We start from the raw sequence: 18790 nt of genomic DNA, 5'->3' as shown, positions 1-18790 counted from the left end.
CCTTCATTTTCAAAGATTCATGACTGAAAATTATGAGGAGCTTCAGTCTTCACATATTTTTAAGTCATTTTACATGTATGGTATTACTTAATGTATCGGTATATTATTCATATTATAAAAATACGAAAACTAAAATTAAAATAAGAATGAGCTAAAATAAATGTTAGATATATGTTTTCTTGGCCACTGTACTTTGGAGACCATTTTTTCTGAATGACAATGGGTCTACTCAATGGACTGTGTTCTACTGCAATCTGCCACAAAGCTAGCTGCAAATTTAATATTTTTCAACATTCTTTAACCAAGAGTCCATGTTTTAAGAAAAAAGCCTCCTTAATTGAGGTTCTAGAATTCATGAGAGCAAGAAGGAGGCAGAGAAAAATTATTTTCAAGTGATCAAAAAGTGGTTTTTATTCAGAAGTTCTTTTTCTTGTAGTTTTCAGGGTGAGGTTACTGGTTAGGGAGGTGAGTATCTCTAGATCATCGGTGATGTTGACTGAAAGAATGAGAAGTTCAAAGTACTGAAAAGTCAGAAAAAAAATAAGGATGAGGGATTTTAATCAAGTAGTGGAGTGGCAGTAGAAAATTTCTGCAAACTTTCCTCTCAATCCATGCCCCATAGAGGCAAGAAAAAACAGCCCTTAGTCCTGTTTGGCAAATCAAAAGACATTCCACCTGGACTGGGTTCTGATGATCACTATTATTGCAGTTTTTATCAGAAATTGATGGTGCAAGAAACTGCTGGCAAATATCCCTCCTGAATTTCTCCTTAAAGTAAAATGGGTTCATTTAGGCTGGGAACAATATATGTTATGGGACAATACATGTAAAAGTGTGATGGATTCTCCCTCTAGCCCTTTCAAATGCTTCCCCCTAACTTTTAAGTGAAAATCTAAGTACAGATTTAATCATAATGTGGTAATGAGACCACTGAAGAATTTCTATTTGAAAATCCATCTACTTAAACACACATATCAGCATGATGCTGGTGGTTTCTGCTATTGTTCTAAACTGAAAGGCCTTGAGCCGGCTCCTCTGTTTTACGGTTTCTTGGTGTCAATGTGACACTCAGCAAGGCAGCCGCTTTGGCCATTTAATGCTTCATTGGAACACCCTACAATCTCATTTTCACTCAGAAATAAAAAGGAGCATGCTTATTTTTCTTTTCAGTCATTAGTCTGGCACTGAGTGTTATATTATTAAATTTACCAACTTCTGATTCTTATTTGCAATGAACAGTTTTGGCACAAGGCACTGGAGAAGCTGACGCTCTTGCTATGGGGTTGATTTTTTTTCTTTTTTTTGAGCATTTACACATGCTTAAAATTACTTTTGCTCTGAGTATAAAAGAGTGTTTATGCTTCATGTAAAATCATTAGCAAATAGAGAAAAAGGTATAGGGAGGAAGAAAAAAATCACATGTAACAGTATTACCTGGTGATAATAACCACTTAATGTTTTGGAGCTTTTTTCTCTAGGTATAGGTAACTATGTCACATGTAAGAAATCATAGTAAAACTAAACTGCTGATACGTTCTGTATCCTGTTTTCTTCCCATTTTGTATTGTATTGTTAGGGCTCAGAGAAATGATACCCCAAAGTATGGTGCTTTAGCATGTTAAACACTTTTGAATTAAAGGAAATTGAAAGGCCTTAGAAGCTGCCTCAGAACCTAGGACTTTCTGAACCTTCTCCCCCAATGCAGGGAGGGTGGAAGTTCCATTATCTGCTGAGGAAATGTCTTCCAAAAGAAATACAATTGTCTTGAAAACTTCTCCATAGGAATCTCATCAAAAAACCAGGAAAAATTAAACACCAGAGAAAAGACTAAAAGTCTCTCTCATCGTGCCCAGACTTTTCATCTATTCTGCTATGGGTAGCTTTGAAAGGTTACCTGGAAGACCCTGTCTCCATAATAAGACAACCTTTGTTCACCGTGTAGTTTTCCCCCTCACCTTCCCAGAACTTGGCCATAAACTACTGTCTGTTATTGGTCTCATTCAGCTTCCAAAGACAATCATTTAGAAACTATTGTCTTTCCTTTGTGCCCGTTCAATTCCCCTAAAATTCATCTACTACCTCTCAAAATTGTCTATACCTCCACCTTCCTATCCCCTGGGAAGAAGGGTACATAAGCCTCTAAACCTTACTGGGTAATCCCATAATCCTTCTTCTGTGATTCCCCTGTGCTCATGAGCATTAATAAATTTGTGTCCCTTTTCTCCTGTTAATCTGTCAATTGTCAGTTCATTTCAATAGACTTGAAACTTCAGAGGGGGAGGGAGAAATTCCCTTTGCCCTTACAGTATTTTGAGCATTAAAAAAATACTTGTAGACATTTATAACAGGTACAAAAGATTCTACAATATGCACTATGATCTTTCTAATTGTTGAACATATAGGCAGCATCACAGGTTTCTATAGAATAAATTGACGATAAACAGCTTTCTATACACTCAAGTCTTTACTCACATTTCAGATAATTCCCTTAGGAAAGCTTCTTAAAGAGGAAACTACAGAGAATATTATTACTGAAAATAGCTCATGTTTATTGAGTCTATATATTCTAGTCTCTGCCTAAGCACTTTACATATATGAACTAATTCAATACTCGTTCATTTTTATAGGTGAGGAAACTGAGGCACAGAAAGACATTCCCTCCAAGGTCACATTTCTAGTGAGTACAAGACCTGAGATTTGAACCCAGGCAGTCTGAGCAGGAAGCTGGCGTTCTAAACCTGTATGTTGAATGAACTCTCTAACCACATATGTAGACATGACGCTAGCAGATCATAAACAGGGGACTTGCTTAATCCCTGGACATGACCGAAAGCAAGGCCCACAAATATTAAGTGAATTATTAAAGTAACACAGACAACTAATAGCAGATCTAGAACTTAACACAGCTCTGGACCTCTCATCCTTCGGTCCAATAACTTCCACTCAACGTATGGTCCCTGAACCATAGTGTCAGCATCGCCTGGGAGCCTGTTAGAAAGGCAGTGTCTCAAGCCCTGCCCCAGGTTTCCTGATGCTGAATCAGCATTGTTAACAAATCCCCTGGTGTTCCATTTGCACATTAAAATTGAGTTGTTCTGGCAATACATTCTGTAAACTTGATAGATCTTTGATACTTTAATGGAAATCTGCATACAAGCAGCAAGTATTTTTACAGCAAGAAAATAAAGTCCTCATTGTTCAGAGTTAAAGTTTACATTAGGTTGAACCATCTGAACTTGCTGATATTTTAAAGAAGTCAAATATTGGCAATTTATTGTTGTTCAACTTCAGTGGACACAGGGGTAACAATAATAAAAGTTACACTTGCCTGCTGGTCTCTGTAGAAATTGGACTTGGAGAATAAAATGAGATTAGTTCCCCTAAAGAGGGCACAGTTTAGGCTAAAAGAATAAACAAACAATTACAATGCAAAATGATAAGTGCTACTTTAGAACATTCTCAGAGCTCAGGAGGAAGTTAAGTGATGTTCTGAAAGGCAAGAGCTATGGAAAAAAACAATTACTTGCTTCTATTAACAGCAAGAAGATGGGTAGGCAGGGCTTAGTCAATTTATTAAATGGATATCCCTGTAAGCTGCTAAGAGCCTGACAAAACAAATAGTTACAGAATACAGGTGTTCTGCAGGAGAGGTGAATTACCACTTGGACTTGGAATTACCACAGTTGTCTTGCATAATAAGCCAACTGTGTGGTTCTTAATGGTGGTAGTGGGCAGAGAAAGCTACAGGTGTCAGCATTTTGGGTGTGCTATTCTCAGAGGCCCCAATTTGGCCATTTCTTTTTTTTTAAATCAGTGGATATCAGGAAAAAAACCTGTTTTCTCCTGTTATACCCAACATTCAACATACAACACTTCTGTGAGCACATGCGGAGTGGGAGAGGGTTCCCCCAAGGAGCAATTCTCTGACACCAGCTGGGTCTCTGTCCTACGATCAAGTCAATTCTGACACTGACCGGAGTTAGCGCCAGATCCCATAGGTTGTTGGCTCAGTCCCATGTAACTGCCCCTCACTGCAGATGCCAATCGCTAGTCCAGGCATCTGGAAATTATGACTGACCAGCTAGAAATTCAGGTTTCCCACGACCCCCTCCTCAGGTTTGATCATTGCTGGGATGTCTCACAGAACTCCAGGAAACACTGTACTTATGTTTACCCATTTATTATGAAAGATACAGATGAACAGCCAGATGGAAGAGAGGCAAAGAGCAAGGTATGTGGGAAGGGGCCGGAACTTCCAGGCCAGGCCCTTTCTGGGGGAAGCACCCTCCCAGCACCTCCATGTGTTCAGCAACCTGGAAGCTCTCTGAACCCTGTCCTTTTGGGTTTTTATGGAGGTTTCATATGTGGACACAATTTATTAAATCATTGGCCATTGATGATCAACTCAACCTTCAGTTCCTCTCCCCTCCCTGGAGGTTGGGGGCCAGAGGGCTGAAAGTTCCAACCCTCTAATGACATGTTGGTTTCTTTGGCAGCCAGCCTCCATTCCGAGCCTATCCCCGAACCCCCCAGACACCCCTCATCTCATTAGCATACAAAAAGACACTCATCGCTTCTGAGATTCTAGGGTTTTAAGAGCTGTGTGCCAGAAAACTGGGATGAAGACCCAAAGTATATATATTTTTTATTATAAATCAGAATATCACAGTGGATATTTCCAGGTTAGGTGAAATGAAGAACTGGCTTCCCATTGTACCATGTAACAAACAGAGGAATCTTTGGAGTAATACTTAAAGATACAATATGTTTGCTTAAGAGAAGCTATGCATAATAATTTCTAAATATACTGTACAGCATGTAAAAGAGTACAAAACTTTTGCTAAATAGTTCCCATAAAAATTTTCCATTCTTAGGAAATCATCGTTTTAAGTATTTGCAATCCTGCTGTTAGAGAAATGAGACTGGGTCGTCATGTTGATTTTGCATCTTTCCACTGGTTGGTTTAGAATACTTAACATTTTGGGGAAGTTGGTTGAACCTTTGATTTGGCAATAATTCTGTTTTGCCATTTCATCTAACTTTTCTTATTAAGATTCCTTCCCTGGAAAGAACCAACCTATCAATAGCTGGGTCCATGGTGAGCTATTCATTCTGTAGTTAAATGCTCTCTATACAAATTGCATTTGAAGGAAAAAACAAATGCTTTTTCACGCACACAAAAGATTCCAAGATGGTGGCAGCTCCTTTGGCATGCCATACTTTTTCTTGAGAAACCGTGTGGTAGTGTCACCCCTGGAGAGTAATTCTCCAATCTTGGGAACCTCCCTTTTGCCATTTCTCAGCTGGTCCCCATCTCCCCCCTCCCCCCCTTCTGCAACTCCTTAAGGCTTTCTAAGACCTTAAGCCTTTCTCACAGGGACCAACTGATTTCACACAACTTCTGTCTGTGTATTTCCAGCTTTTCCTCAAGCTGGACTGCTGCCTGGGAAGCATGCTGGGCTCCACTCAGGAAATTCTCCGAGTCTGAGGACTCTGTGAACCACATAGCACTCTCTTTGATCAATTCTATGTGTTCAAATTTTTATTGTTGGCTTATTTTAAAGGAAGCCTGCCTGTACTCTCCGGGGCCATTCTGTTTCTGTGGCACTTGGCATTTATATGGGGATCTGAGTAGGGGAACTGAGTATAGGAATTATAAGCAAACTTTGTTCTTACTGAATCAAAGCATCTAAAGAGATGGAAAAAGATGGGTTAAAGGAAGAATGGGGCCAATAAAGTTCTGAAAGATAAATAAGAAGGTCTTTGGTTTGTAAAAATTAGTCAAAAACTAGAGAGGATGTTAAGCTCAAAATGAATCAATGACTGAGGAGTGATCTATATAATCTCAGATGAATCCATGTCTATTTCTTAGAGGATAAAACAACAATGACAAAAGGCAAGACTCACTTCTCTAAATTTGGTAAAAGGCAAATTTGCCCATGGTAGCACTAGCCAAGAAACAATGACTTCATCTCAGAGATCTCCTCCCCACAGTAGAATCCTGTTCCAATCAATTTTAGGAGCCTGTGTAAATAAAATATCTGAGACCAAATTTGAGCAATAGTGCAAGTGATACCCAAAACACACAGAGCGGGGGGTGTGGGGGCAAGTTGACAGGTGGGTGGGGAATATCACACTTAAGCACATACAGGTGGCAGCTCTGGGGTCCCAACATTCCTCCTGAAGCCATAAGGCAAATGGTTTCTATTTGTCAGTACCTGTCATTGATGAAATCTAGTCTGGCGAAACTGCCTGCAGGTGTCAGCAATTTGATTCCTAGTATGTTACTTCCACCCCCTTCCTTCCTCCCTCCCTTTTTCCTTTTCATCCATCCAAATCTTTACCGAATATGCCGAACACTATTTGGGGACTGTGAGAATACAGATAAGAATAAGATACTGCATCTTACTCTCAACTTGCTTATTACCTAAAAGGAAAGATAGGATGATGACATGTAATACAACTGTAGCACTGGGCGGTGTGTGGTGAGTGTTATAAATGACAGGGAGAGTGCCATGGATCTCAGAGAAGGGGCTACCGCAGCCGACAGGTGGCATGTGAGAATGCTAGCTGGAGGGGGTAGTGTGTGAACTGGCTTGGGAAAAGCGGGCAGGTGTGGAGCAGGAAGGGCTTCCCCAGAAGTGTGCACCCCGGGGCCACAGGCACAGAGGAAGAGAGCTGTAGGCAATTTTGAGCTGTTTCCCAGTGCTAAGCAGAAGGAAATAGAATGCTGTCTGGAGGAATGAAGGGGGAGTGACTGCTCCAGCCATGCCACCCTGCTGGTCATCAAACTCTAGCTTACATCCCCCTGAGGCCTTATTAATGCCCCAATTTCTGGGTCCCACATCCGGAGCTCCTGATTTGGGAGGGGGAGGTGGCCTGAGAATTCTGCATGTCTCACAAGTCCCCAGGTGATCCTGATGGTGCTGGTGTGAGACCCCCTGTCTGGGGACATGCCACACAGGCTCCACCTCACTTGCTCTTTCCTGTGCCTAGAAGTTTCTCTCTCAGATATTCACATGACTCCTGCTCCCACTTTATTCTTCTCCTCTCCTCTCCTCACACTCCTTATCCCCTTTCTACACTTTATCTCTCTTCATAGCCCTTATCACAGAACTCAACATCATGGCGTATTAATTTTCTGTCATCCCATAACAATGTAAACCCTCCAGAAAACTCTGTTTTATTCACTAGTACCTAAAGCAATGCTATATTCCTAATACCTACACCCCTGTATCCCTAGGCTTTAAAACAGTGTTGGCACATGGGAGGAACTCCATAAATAGTGCTGACCGAATGCATGAGATACTGCCTTGGCAAGAAGAGAGATGGAACCAGGAACCTGTATAGTTTGTGGCAGGAAGAATGGAAGCTGAGATGACTCAGGTCAAATGCTGCATCACCTACATTTTATCAATAAAGATACATTACTTTGCTTTTGTTAATAAAATGTTTGGTGCCAGGGGTGGGAGAAAGGGAGGGTGTAGGAGTATTTTGGGGCTTAAAGCAATTGGAGAGCTTTTAGAACAGCTGTGTGGAGACTGCACTAACTCATCAAACCACGTTCCTATGGAAAAAGAAAAATAAAACCCTCATTTTGGGCAGAGAAAAACAAGGCAGACTGTATTAATTTCTCTCCGAAATACTGAAGCGATTTTCCCATTGGATCTTATATTAAGATGATTTTCTACTACTCATTCAGTCATTTTTCTTTGCTTCCACTCAGAAGTCTGAAAACTTAGGGAGAACTGGCTTCCCCCACGTGTCCTCATTTCTGCCCCGTAAGTAGAGGACTTAGAATATTTTCTCTGCAGCAAATTTCTAACTACTCCAAACATCTTGCTACACAGGCTCATTTCAAATGTCCCAACCTTCGGTATGTTTAGCAGTTTGGATGCTACATGTATTGCTCTCACATCGCCAGACACCCCACGTAAACATGATGGAGAGGATATAGTAAGACCCCAACCATATTTCATTATAAATCTTGTGTCCTCATTACAGATACAACATCAGGAAAAGGAACTTGGTCAACATGATGATCCCTGAATTCGTCTGATAAGATGAAGACATTCTGAAAAGGAGACAGGTCCCATGTGTGAATGGTTACAGATTTTGTAAGTGCAAAAGTAGCGCAGAGTTCTCATCGAGTGATAAAATGCTTGATACCCTAGAATTTTCATGTTTTAGCAGTTGGTAATCTAAAACTGAAATGCTATAAAAATACATGAAGTGTTAAAAAAAAAAAGGTAGAGAAAAATCAGGAAGAGAGGGTGTGTTGACCTAATATACTTGCATTTTCATTTGCTTTTAAATAGTTGTTCATGTTTTTTTTTTTTTCAGTTTAGATTGTTAGATTAAAACATGAGCCCTCAGGATACAAACTGCCTCTCTCTCTGCAAGACACCGCCTGGCACAGCTACTTTGAAGATTCTTGGCTCTACTTGGGGATTAGAATGATGGTCAGGTTGTGATCACTGGTCTCTTGGTACTTGTTCAGGAAGAGTTTGTGGAATGAGGGGGGAGGAGGAGAGGCCTAGGAAGATGGATGAGGAGATGGTACCCCCAGTTCTCCAGTAACTAAAGGAGGAAGAGAAAAGACTCGTTCATTTGGCTAAAGAGATATCTTCACAGTCTTTTACTTAATCCCTCAGGTAGACAGTGATGAAAAGGTAGTCAATTTTGTAACAGGATGTGTATATGAGAGCCTTTCCAACTAACATCGTCATCATTTACCTCATATTATATTATGATTTACAGGCAGAGAAATACAAGTTAGTGGCAGCCTTTTGTTTTTCTTTCTTCCATTGCTATCGCATTTCTGCCCTCTTTCATTTCAGAGCTTCAGAAATGGCTCTCCCACACATCCTCAGAGTTACACGTGTGTTCTTTTCACTTTCAATTCCAGCTTGGTTTCTCTAGCAATTGGGGTCCCAGCAGAAGCAGGATTCTGCTCAGATGGTTCAACTGAAGAGACTTTAATAAAGGGGCTATTTACAGAGATGCGGGCAGGGGAAGGAGACAGACGAGGGATGCTGAAATGCCCAGAGATTAGTGACCTCTGGGTCCCGAAGGGACAAAGGATGGACAGAAATGACACTCCTCGAGGCCAGACAGAGCTGGCCCTGGAAGGAGGGCTGTCTAGCTGGAGCTGTTGTCTTGGAGGCCAGCGGCGGCTGTCAGAACTGTGGCACTGAAACCAGGAAAGAGGGACAGGGAAGAAATACCCTAGCCTCTCCCCCTTCCTACCCTCCTGCTGGGGAAGGGAGCCGGGTACAGTCCCCAGAGACCCAGCTCCCAGGCACAGGGAAGAGAAAGGCAGAGAATGGGTGGAGGTTGGAGCGATTTCGTTAATCTTGCTTGACTCGCTTTTTGACTTCTTAAGGGCTTATTTAAAGCTATGTCCTCACCCTTTTGTGGAAATGTAATAGATTGAATAATGAGGGTCCATGGGAGGCAGGTTCCAGGTAACATGAGTAACATGGAAAGACCCTGAAGGAAATCACAGAGCTGGGTTTTTGGTTGCAGTACAGACTCGTCCTCCCCACCGTCAGCTGGCCCCTCAGTAACACTCGGTGATCCTCCCACAGGTCCTGAGACATTTCCCTCAGGGACATTTTAAAGCTGAACCCCCCCTCCCTTTATCAGGTCCCCACCCACTCTCCCTTCACAGGACTGGGCCCTCCCCTCCTACCGTACAGAGGAGACGGGCTGGCCAGCCTTCTGTCTCTGCTGAGACCCGGCTCCACCACCCTCCCTTCGTCGTCTCTCCCTCTCCTTATTTCTACCACATGACATAAAATACGAATGTATCTTTCTTACGAAGTAAAAGCAAAATAGCAAAACCCTCCTTCAACTCTAGCTATCGACTCCCCACGCCCCACCCTCCCTTCATGGACAAGCTTCTGGAAATCATGGTCTCTGCTCACGGCTACTCCCCTCACACTCCAACTGACCCTCAACCCATGGGGCTCTGGGTTCACTCTCTGCTCCAGCAGAAGCACCTTCCAGCATGTCACCAATGACTTCCCTGATGGCCAAACCAGCGGACACTGCTTTGCAATACTTGACGTGACTGACCTCTCCCTTCTGGGACCTTTGTTTTCCTTTAACTGACACTTACTCTCTTTCTGCTACTGCCGTTCTGCTACTTTCTTCTCTGGCTTTTCCCCTCTGCTCTATCCAGTCTTTGACTTCCTTTTCTTTTCATGTAGTAGGTGCTTCCTGGGTGCTCCATCCTGCACTCAAGGTTTCAAGAAAGTCTGTTTACACACCAGGTACTGGGATCTATTTCATTTCTAGATCTCTGTCTGGAGCTTCAGGCCCATCTCTCCAACCGGGCACTTTGCAGGCATCTCAGACTCTACCTATCTGAGAAGGTGCTTATCTTCTCTGCAAAGAGCTCAGTCCAGCTACCCAGGCCTCAGAATCACTTTACACTGTTCCCTCTTTCTTCTTATTTGGGTACCTAATTGTGAAAATTTTACCTCCTGAATATTTCTTTAATTGGTTCCTTCCTTTCCCTTCCATTGCCAATGCCATGAGTGAGGCCCTGCCTCGTATTTCTATGGTCGCCATGACATCCCAGTTGTCTTGCTGCCAATCTTCAGCCCTCGAGTCTTCCCTTCTCAATGATGGCAGAGAAAACTTCCTTTTAAAAATCTAATCATATAAATTCCCTTTTTAAAATTCTTCATGGACAAGCACCTGTCATCTTTGGGAGAAATCAGAACTGCGTGTTATGGGACACAAGACATCAATGCCTCATCTACCTCTGCAGCCTTACTCCCTCTAAGACAGATGCCTTCCGTTTTAGCTATACGTACTTGCTCTGATTTTCTAACCTTGACCAAACTCTCACCTGTGGTTCTTTGCGCTGATATAGTCCCTGGGTCTGGCAAACCTTAACCTAATTTCTACCTGTTGGTTATGACTGAGATCAGGGCCATGTCCTTTCAGTATCAGCCATTTAAAAGAAAAAGGCAAAATGCCTCACATATTTAACAAACCACTCAAATTCCTATACGTCCTTTAAGACTCCTCTTACCCTGTTTTAACCTTCTCTCCAGCCTTCAGTCTGGATTAGGTGACCCTCTCCTGCACTCACTGGCACCAAGAGTTTCCTCTGGAGGCACAAGGACCCCAGGGTTGGAATTGTTTACCTGCCTGAGTTACTCATTATGCTGTGCACATGGGCTGCTCTTTGATCTCTGTAGTTCCAGACTAGCAACAGGCAGACACCCTACAAATATTTATAGATATAAAATGAAATCCTCCCTCATTAAACACTTCCCAGCCTTGCCAAATCACGTTACTTCATCCCCAGCAACTCTAGAGAAAAGGAAGGGGAAGGAGATGTCTGTGTTCACCAAAGGTGGTGGTGTCAACTGTAACGGGAACTCAGCTGGCCTGGGTTTTAGTCTTAACTCCACCATTAGCTCTGCAAATCTTTTTCCCGTTATGGAGTTCCACTTCCTCATGTATTAAACAAAGGGACTGGGCTTCTCTCTTTTTTTTTTTTTTTTTTTTCAGTCTCTTCCAGTTCTGACATTCTACAACTTAAAAAACACCATTTACAGAATAAAAATGCACACTTTTAATTAGCTGGAAGTCCAAGGTTTTAAAATCCTATTAAGAGGGATTGTTCCTTCAGGAGAACCAAGTGGAAGGGAGAATGGGTGGGTAACCATTGGATATCAGCGTAAGCACTGAGAGGGAGACTGCTAGTTATCTCTGGTGCATTCACTCAGAGCTGGCGCCCTGGCCAAAGACCATATTTCACAGCCTCCCTTGCAGCTAAGGCCATCTACCTAATTCTGACCAGTAGGAAGTAAGGTCTGAACTTCTGGACGGTGGCCTTAAAGGAAAGGAAAATGACTTCTCATTTCCATTTTCCTGTTGGCTGGATTCAGAGACAGAAGACTCCTTCTCTGGGAGTTGAATGTTGAGCACAGCAAAGCTACAAGACAGAAGGAGCCTGGTTCTCTGGCACTACCAACCTGCCATAGTGTTCTATATTTTTACATGAGAGAGAAATGAATTTCTTTCTTAAGGTTTGGGGTTGCTATAGCAAAAACAAAGAAAAATAAACAGAAAAATCCCAACCCAATAGTAGCTTTACTAAAACATATTAATAAGAAAATATTTTATTTTCAAAGTACACTGAAAAAAAGAACAAAGATGATTATTTTGTTGAAGAAAACCACTAGAAGTTTGCTCTGACCTTTAATAAAATAATCTTTTAGGAAATTTACAGCACTACCCAGAACAAGATCCTAATGCTTCATATTCTGTGTTCCACTTTATCATAAAGAAGCCAATGCCTAGAGGCAGACTGAGAAGGCATTTATTTAGCAAAGCAAATTCTAATCCAATAAACCAGTTATCTACTGATTGATCATAATGAAAACTCTAAAACAAGTCACCAAAAGAGTTTTTATTTTCTGTTCAGTAATTCCATTTATAAAGATGGAAAAATATATAATGCTTTTATAGCCCGCACGATATAGGTTGTGAAGTTATGAAACTTTAATGTCCTTTGCTGCTTTTCAGGGGGTGGAAGTGATTACGCTTAATGTTACTACCCAGAAAGTACCTTGGTGCCATACAATAAAAGATCCATTATCAGATTGGGCTCCAAGGATAGGGGAGCCCAGGAGCATTTGAAACGCTCCTCCTCCCACTAGCTCAGTGGGCAGAGACAGCACTACTGTCCACGTCCACCTGTGAGTTCAGGGCAGAGGAGAGCTACAGCCCTGTGCATCTTTAGCAAGCAAAGCAGGAGGCCCTAACACCAGAACATACCGCAGGGAAGCAAGCTTTGGGTATAATGAGCTGATATACAATCAGCACTTAGGGGTTGTGCTTTAAGCTGGTGCATAAGAAAAACTAAAAATATTCTACCATTAACAAGGGGCAAGAGCTAAAAGGAAGTTCCAGAAGGCACTGGAGAACCATTCCATTAACCACACACTGACTTGTGGGGAAAAGGTTCAAAACCAACCACAGGTCCTTTGCAGCTCCTTGTGCCCCTGTATGTACAGCACACGTTTCAACCTATCATTCGGGAGCAGAGATAGCTCGTTCTTGTGCCATGCCTGCTTTGCTTATTAAGGATGTGCAAGGCTGAAGCTCTCTACTCCTCCGACCTGACTAGATTGGGGTTTCTGGGTTAAGAGTGAAAAGGAGGCAGGAAACCAGAATCTGATTACAGAGGCCTTGAAATTCAGGCAGAAGATTCTGAATTTGATGGAGTTGGCAACAGGGAGCTAAAGTAGGCTTTGAGCAAGGGAGTAACATGATAAAAGCCTTATTTTAGTAAGATCATTGGTATGAGAAAGAACTAGAGAAAGGCAAATTGGTTAGGAGAAAACAACCTTAACCTAGACTGAGATTTTTTTTTTTTTTTTTTAAGTCCTGGACATGGCTGGTGGCCATCACAAGGGAGAGGAGAGGACAAATGGGATACTTTTTATAGGAATAGACAGAACTAGCGATAAAGTTGTTCTTTGGGAATTAAATAAGAGGGTCATTTGAAGACATGGAGTAAAACTCTTTAAGGAAGCAAACATCATGAATAAAAAGGCTGAACCCACAACTTCAGACTGAGAGGGAACACTGCCAGTGACCACACCAGACAGCTGGTGCAAACTGGGGCAGTCGCTGGCAATCCTGGACCAGTCCTGGGCGAATGGGGACTAACAGCCATCCTGTCTGCAAAGAAACTTAATCACCAACACAGAAGATAACTCAGATTCACGCGACCAGCTCTGATGGCTTGTGCTCCAGCCCCAGGCTTTGCAAAGCTCAGGGCATTCAAAGGAACCCACCATCAGGAGATGAAGGGATGCAAACCTGCTGTTGGCAGGCAGAGCGGGAAAAGCCAAAGAGGTAAGGTAGAAAACAAGTACAACGTCCCTGAGGTTGAACCTGCTCTACAGAGTCATTGTGTTTCCCATGGTTCTCTTCTCTTCAATAGGCCACGTCCCAATTTGGGGCCTCTTTGTTTACAGGATTTTGAGAACCAAACTACTTTTTTAAAGAAATTCTTATTTCCTTTAAGTCTACTTCCCTGAATCTCCATGTCTCGTTTCCATGGTGGACTAGTGAACTTGTGGACAGATAACCACCAGTGGGGCCGTAGCTGCAGCACCAGCCCTGCTCATCCACACACAACAGCTGGCTGGGCTGGAACCAGCCCTGCTCTCTCTCATGGACATGAGGGAAAAGGCTGCATCATCAGAGATGCTCCCCTAGAAAGAAAAGAAAAGGGAAAGGAACTGCTCTGACACAGAGGAGGCATCTCCGATAAATGCAGGGCTGGGGTGAGGAAGGAGTCATCCTTGGGAGCTCGCCAAGCAGACCCAGGGCTGGTAGGTTCAAGTCCCAAGCAGCAGCCCCGATGTTAGGGAGCCAGTTCTCTCGGCACCCCCAGCCTAGATATGGCAGGGCTGGGTGATCAGCATCGGTGAGGCTCTAGAGGGGGTTTCCACCCCTCCTTCTTAGATCACTGAGCTCTCCTATCAATCCTCAGGAGTCTGTTCATCCCATACAGCTCTTACACATTGTACACTAACTTCATGTGTGGGCTGTTTTCTCTACTAACCTGCAGGCTATCAGAGGGTATTCATTCTGTTGGTTAATGTTCCCGGCACACAATGAGCATTCAAATATGCTTATTGAATGAATGCAAGCACATGTCTACAGCCACTCTCTGTGCTACTTTTCTGTTTTTTTTTTTTTTTTTTTTTTTTTTTTTGGTGACAATCTAAAATTCTTTCATTTTCTGTTTCTTATCCCTTATGAGCCCTGCCTGCTTTTCTAATAATGATTCACCACTGATGACTCATCATCACCCTAGAGAACGTGACCAAGATTAAACTTCCAATTTTACCTACATAATCTACTCCTTTCCTTTATTGTTCTGAAACTATCAGTTCCCAAAAGAAGATTAAAGCTTCGGTTCTTCTTAAAAGAATACTATGCCTAAATAAGTGGCAGAGTGAGAAGTACAGTTTGTGGAGTCCGGCAGAGCTGGGTGAGAATCTCACCTGTGTCCCTGCAGTGTGACCTTGGGTTGGCTTGCTCTGAACTTGGCTAACAAGCTGGTGCCTCGTTTAGCTTATTTGTAAGATGGGGATCCCAACTGCATAGTTATTCATATAAACATTTATAAAAATGTCAATTTTCTCAAGTACTGACAAGTATTAGCTATCTTACCACCCTATTAAGTGCTTACTAAGTGCCAAGAACCATGCAAAAACCAAGCAGTACTATTGCTTTAATCCTCCCAACAATTTGGTGAGGAAGGTTCTAACATTACCTCCATTGTCCCAGATAAAGAAACTGAGGCTCAGAGAGGTTGAGGAAGTTGCCTAAGGTAACAGCGCTACGAAGTGTAGGAAAGCAGAAATTGAAACCCAAGCAGTTGAACTTCAGACTTATGCTACGTTGCTGCCATGAAGAAGGCACTGACCACGTACTTTTCAAAAATCATAGCCATGTTAGTTCTACAGTGATGCCAGCATTTATTAAATCTCTCTTTCACTATCACTAAAAAAACAGTCTACCCTAATTTCCTATGATGCAGAAGGTGCTTGTTTTTTCTTGTCCTCAACATCACCATATAATAAATAACTAGGTTTGCTTTCAGGAAAACGAGCAGATGAGGGAGAAAAAGAGAACACCGAGTGATATTTGCTTGTATAGGCATTTGACTCACTGACTCACATTTGTTTATCACTGAGATGTTTGACTTGGCATTTGTGGCCCCTGAAGCCTTCCAACAGCAGAGTATCAGTAAATCTTATTTGAAGTCAACTTATTTTCCACACTTTGCTTCATTCCTTTTCTATTCATTTTTACACCTCGCTTGTGAATGTGTAATTTAATATAGTTATCCCCAAACAAAAGGTATGAGCTTTTATTATCAGACTTTCCTTGTAGTTTCTCTACAGATGTTTTTGGTTTGTTTTTTTTTTCTGAGACACTTAAATTTGCCATTTGCTAAGCATCTATTACACAACGGGCCCTACCCAACTGTTACTAGTTTATGTGTGAAGAGGCCTGAGCTCATTAGCTGCTCTCAGGAGGCATGCGGGTCTGCTCTGAGGGTTCTGTTTTTTATTCATGCTCAAATGATAATTACATGTTATTAGATTCAGCCAAGACCTACAAAAATATTTTTATAAGAAGGCAAGAAATAGGGCTTCCCCATAATTATTAACAACTCCCCCCCCACAATTTATTAGGGGATAAAAATGAGGTAGATTAGAATGATAACTTTGGGCGGGCAAAGCCAGTCAAAAATAATGCTAAATGTTATTCGACCATGTCTTCCCATCAGATTCTTATTCATTGGAAAGATAAACTTGCAGAAGTAGCTCCTAAGTAAACAAAGCAAAACACACCCAAACCTGAGCAGCAGTTCTACCTTTGGTGGAATGACATATCTCGTGAAGGCAAGTTAAAAATCCCCCATTTCAACAGTGAGTACGCCCAGAAATATTTCTAGTTTTAAAGGAGCTCTAGGCTTCTATTGTGATGGACAAGTGAGCCTGGCTTCTTCAGCTTCTTCTCAGTGTTTCTTTTTTTTTCTTCCACCTTTCAGACATCTGGTAATTTATACATTTGGGATTAACTTACTATGTGTGGCAGCAAAAGAGAAAATGGCAATCATTTCATTGCTGAACAACAGAGAAAGCAGTGCAACTTCTAGAAGGCCTCCGCTCGCTGCGAGCTCTACGCGAAAAAGGTGCCGCTGGTGGCCTCATTTCCTCAGCAAAGTGGCTCTTGGGGAAGGACGCACACCTGCTCAGCAGCAGCAGGCCTGGGAACTTATCATCAAGGAGTGCCACACACTGCGATGATTATGGACAGAGCCACAGCTGAGTGGAGGAGTGAGGTCCCAGGTCGCACGAGCGTGTCTAAATGTGTGATGTAGGTTTATCGTGTGACCTGCTGTCAGCCAGGAGAGGCGGAATTAACTCCTCCACAACTTGCTCCTGCGCCATCAGCCTTCAAACACGGGCTCCATTTCCTAGGTCTCTAAGGAGGGTGACAAATTACAGGATGTATAGCCCAGATCTTGTGTGTCCAGGAGACCAAAGAGCCGCTCTGAAATGTTAACTCCTTTCTGTTCCTCCCAGAAACACCAGTGTGGAAAAATTGGGGATCGTGTTACCATCTATATCCCCTACTCCACCTCGTCCTGGCTCCCCTAAAACTGAGGACATGTTTTTAAAATGTCCCCCGGGAGTACTATACTCAGGGGAATCCTAAATGCAGTGCCAGGATTCTTTGGGAGAGAAAGAGAGACACAATTCTCTGTTCCACTTATAAATTCTTTTTGACACTATTCCTAAAAAGAACAACTTTGTTTTAAGACACTGCGTACTACGTGGTCATAACCCAGATGTATATGAAAACTTTTCTGCACTGGTGATTACTGAATGATAGTCAGCTATTTAAAAAGACTTAAGACACTGGGTTTACTCCTCTGTGAGAAGGAATTGAGCTGGAGGAGGTATTTAGAGTTCTTCCAGCTCTAAAATGCAAGGATGCCATACTTTCCAAAGAATAACCCCCTGCAAATGTGAGCAAATCACACGCTGTCTATACCACAGCAAGTCTTCAGGATAATAAGAACACGCAGAGTAACGCTGCTTTATACCTAGCCCTGTGCCTCTGTAAGAAAGGCGTATAGAACTCATGCTAACCTACAGAGGAAGAAAAATCTGATTGTTTTTTTCCTTCTGTATTTTTCCCTCATAAAAGTACCTATAATTTTATAGCTAACTACTTTTATTCTGCTTAGAGTTGAATCATTTGCATTGCTCAGATTTGAAAATCTTTCTACTAACCACTCTGCAGACTAACGCACACGCACACACACGCACACAAAATCACGCTCAGCTCTTAAATTAATCACTGGTGAATTTCAACCCACTGCTCCTGCATGCAAGTCTAAAGGAGAGACTTTGGTTTTCAGGTCATAATTCACGTGGTACAACAGCATCACTGAGCATCAACGAATGCAAATACCGCAATTGCTGGCTACTCCAGAGACAGAATCCCACTCCACCCTGGTCCACTGCTGAGACTGGCACACTGTGAAAAGTATGAACAGCCAGAGCCAGGAGCCATGTGTACATTTTATACAGGGGAGCAGGAAAGTGTGCAGAGTCACACAGAGACCACAAATGAGAAAAAGTGAGGCACACTCAGGAGGAGCAAAGCAGCCCCCGGATCCAAATAAAAGCCACGCAGGGCATGAAAGTCTCTCCACTTACCCAGCATAGCGGTTGTTATAAAGGTGGCTGTGCCCTGGTTGCAGAATCTTCAAAAAGAGCCAGCAGAGAGGCAGGAAAGCAGCTGTCCGGCCCCTGCTATTCCCGAGGCACCTCATAGTGCTCCGATGAGAGGCGCTGAAGTTGCTTAAGCAGCCACCCGAGGCTGGAGGTGGCTCACAGCACCCCCTACACACCGCACGCGTTCCCTAGAAGGGGGTGGGGGAGCAGGCTTGGGAGTGAGCAAAATGTGACACTTCTTTCCAGCCACCAGGGAAAAAAGTTTAGGCAGCCGAGGAAGGGAAGTTGCTACTAAGACTTGGTCTTGGGCTGCAGCAGCAGCAGCAGCCGCCGGCCTGCAGCTGAGCGGAGCTTAATCAGGCTGCCCCCCAGGGGCTGGGCCTCCCCGCTGACTCATGCCAGGGGCTCGCTGGGTGCTGCTTCCTTTGGGTGACTCCCCTCTATTTTCGGTTTGTTTGCTTTGCTAGTGTGAGGCCCCTAAC

The 18790-nt window shown here is 42.9% G+C and overlaps 1 protein-coding gene across 1 annotated transcript in view; it reads right to left on the bottom strand.

Annotated features, from left to right (window-relative positions):
- CPA6 (carboxypeptidase A6) overlaps positions 1-18406 on the bottom strand; it is a 265046-nt gene extending 246640 nt beyond the window's left edge. Inside the window, exon 1 of the mRNA XM_069466420.1 lies at positions 18291-18406. Within this exon, the coding sequence (XP_069322521.1) occupies positions 18291-18406 (116 nt within the window). The remainder of the gene's footprint in view (positions 1-18290) is intronic.
- Positions 18407-18790: the final 384 nt, after the last annotated feature.

The sequence above is a fragment of the Eulemur rufifrons genome, chromosome 3 (assembly GCF_041146395.1).
Source record: "Eulemur rufifrons isolate Redbay chromosome 3, OSU_ERuf_1, whole genome shotgun sequence".
NCBI lineage: Eukaryota > Metazoa > Chordata > Mammalia > Primates > Lemuridae > Eulemur > Eulemur rufifrons.
Note: the sequence above shows the minus strand (reverse complement) of the source record. Positions and strands in the feature narration are given on the sequence as shown.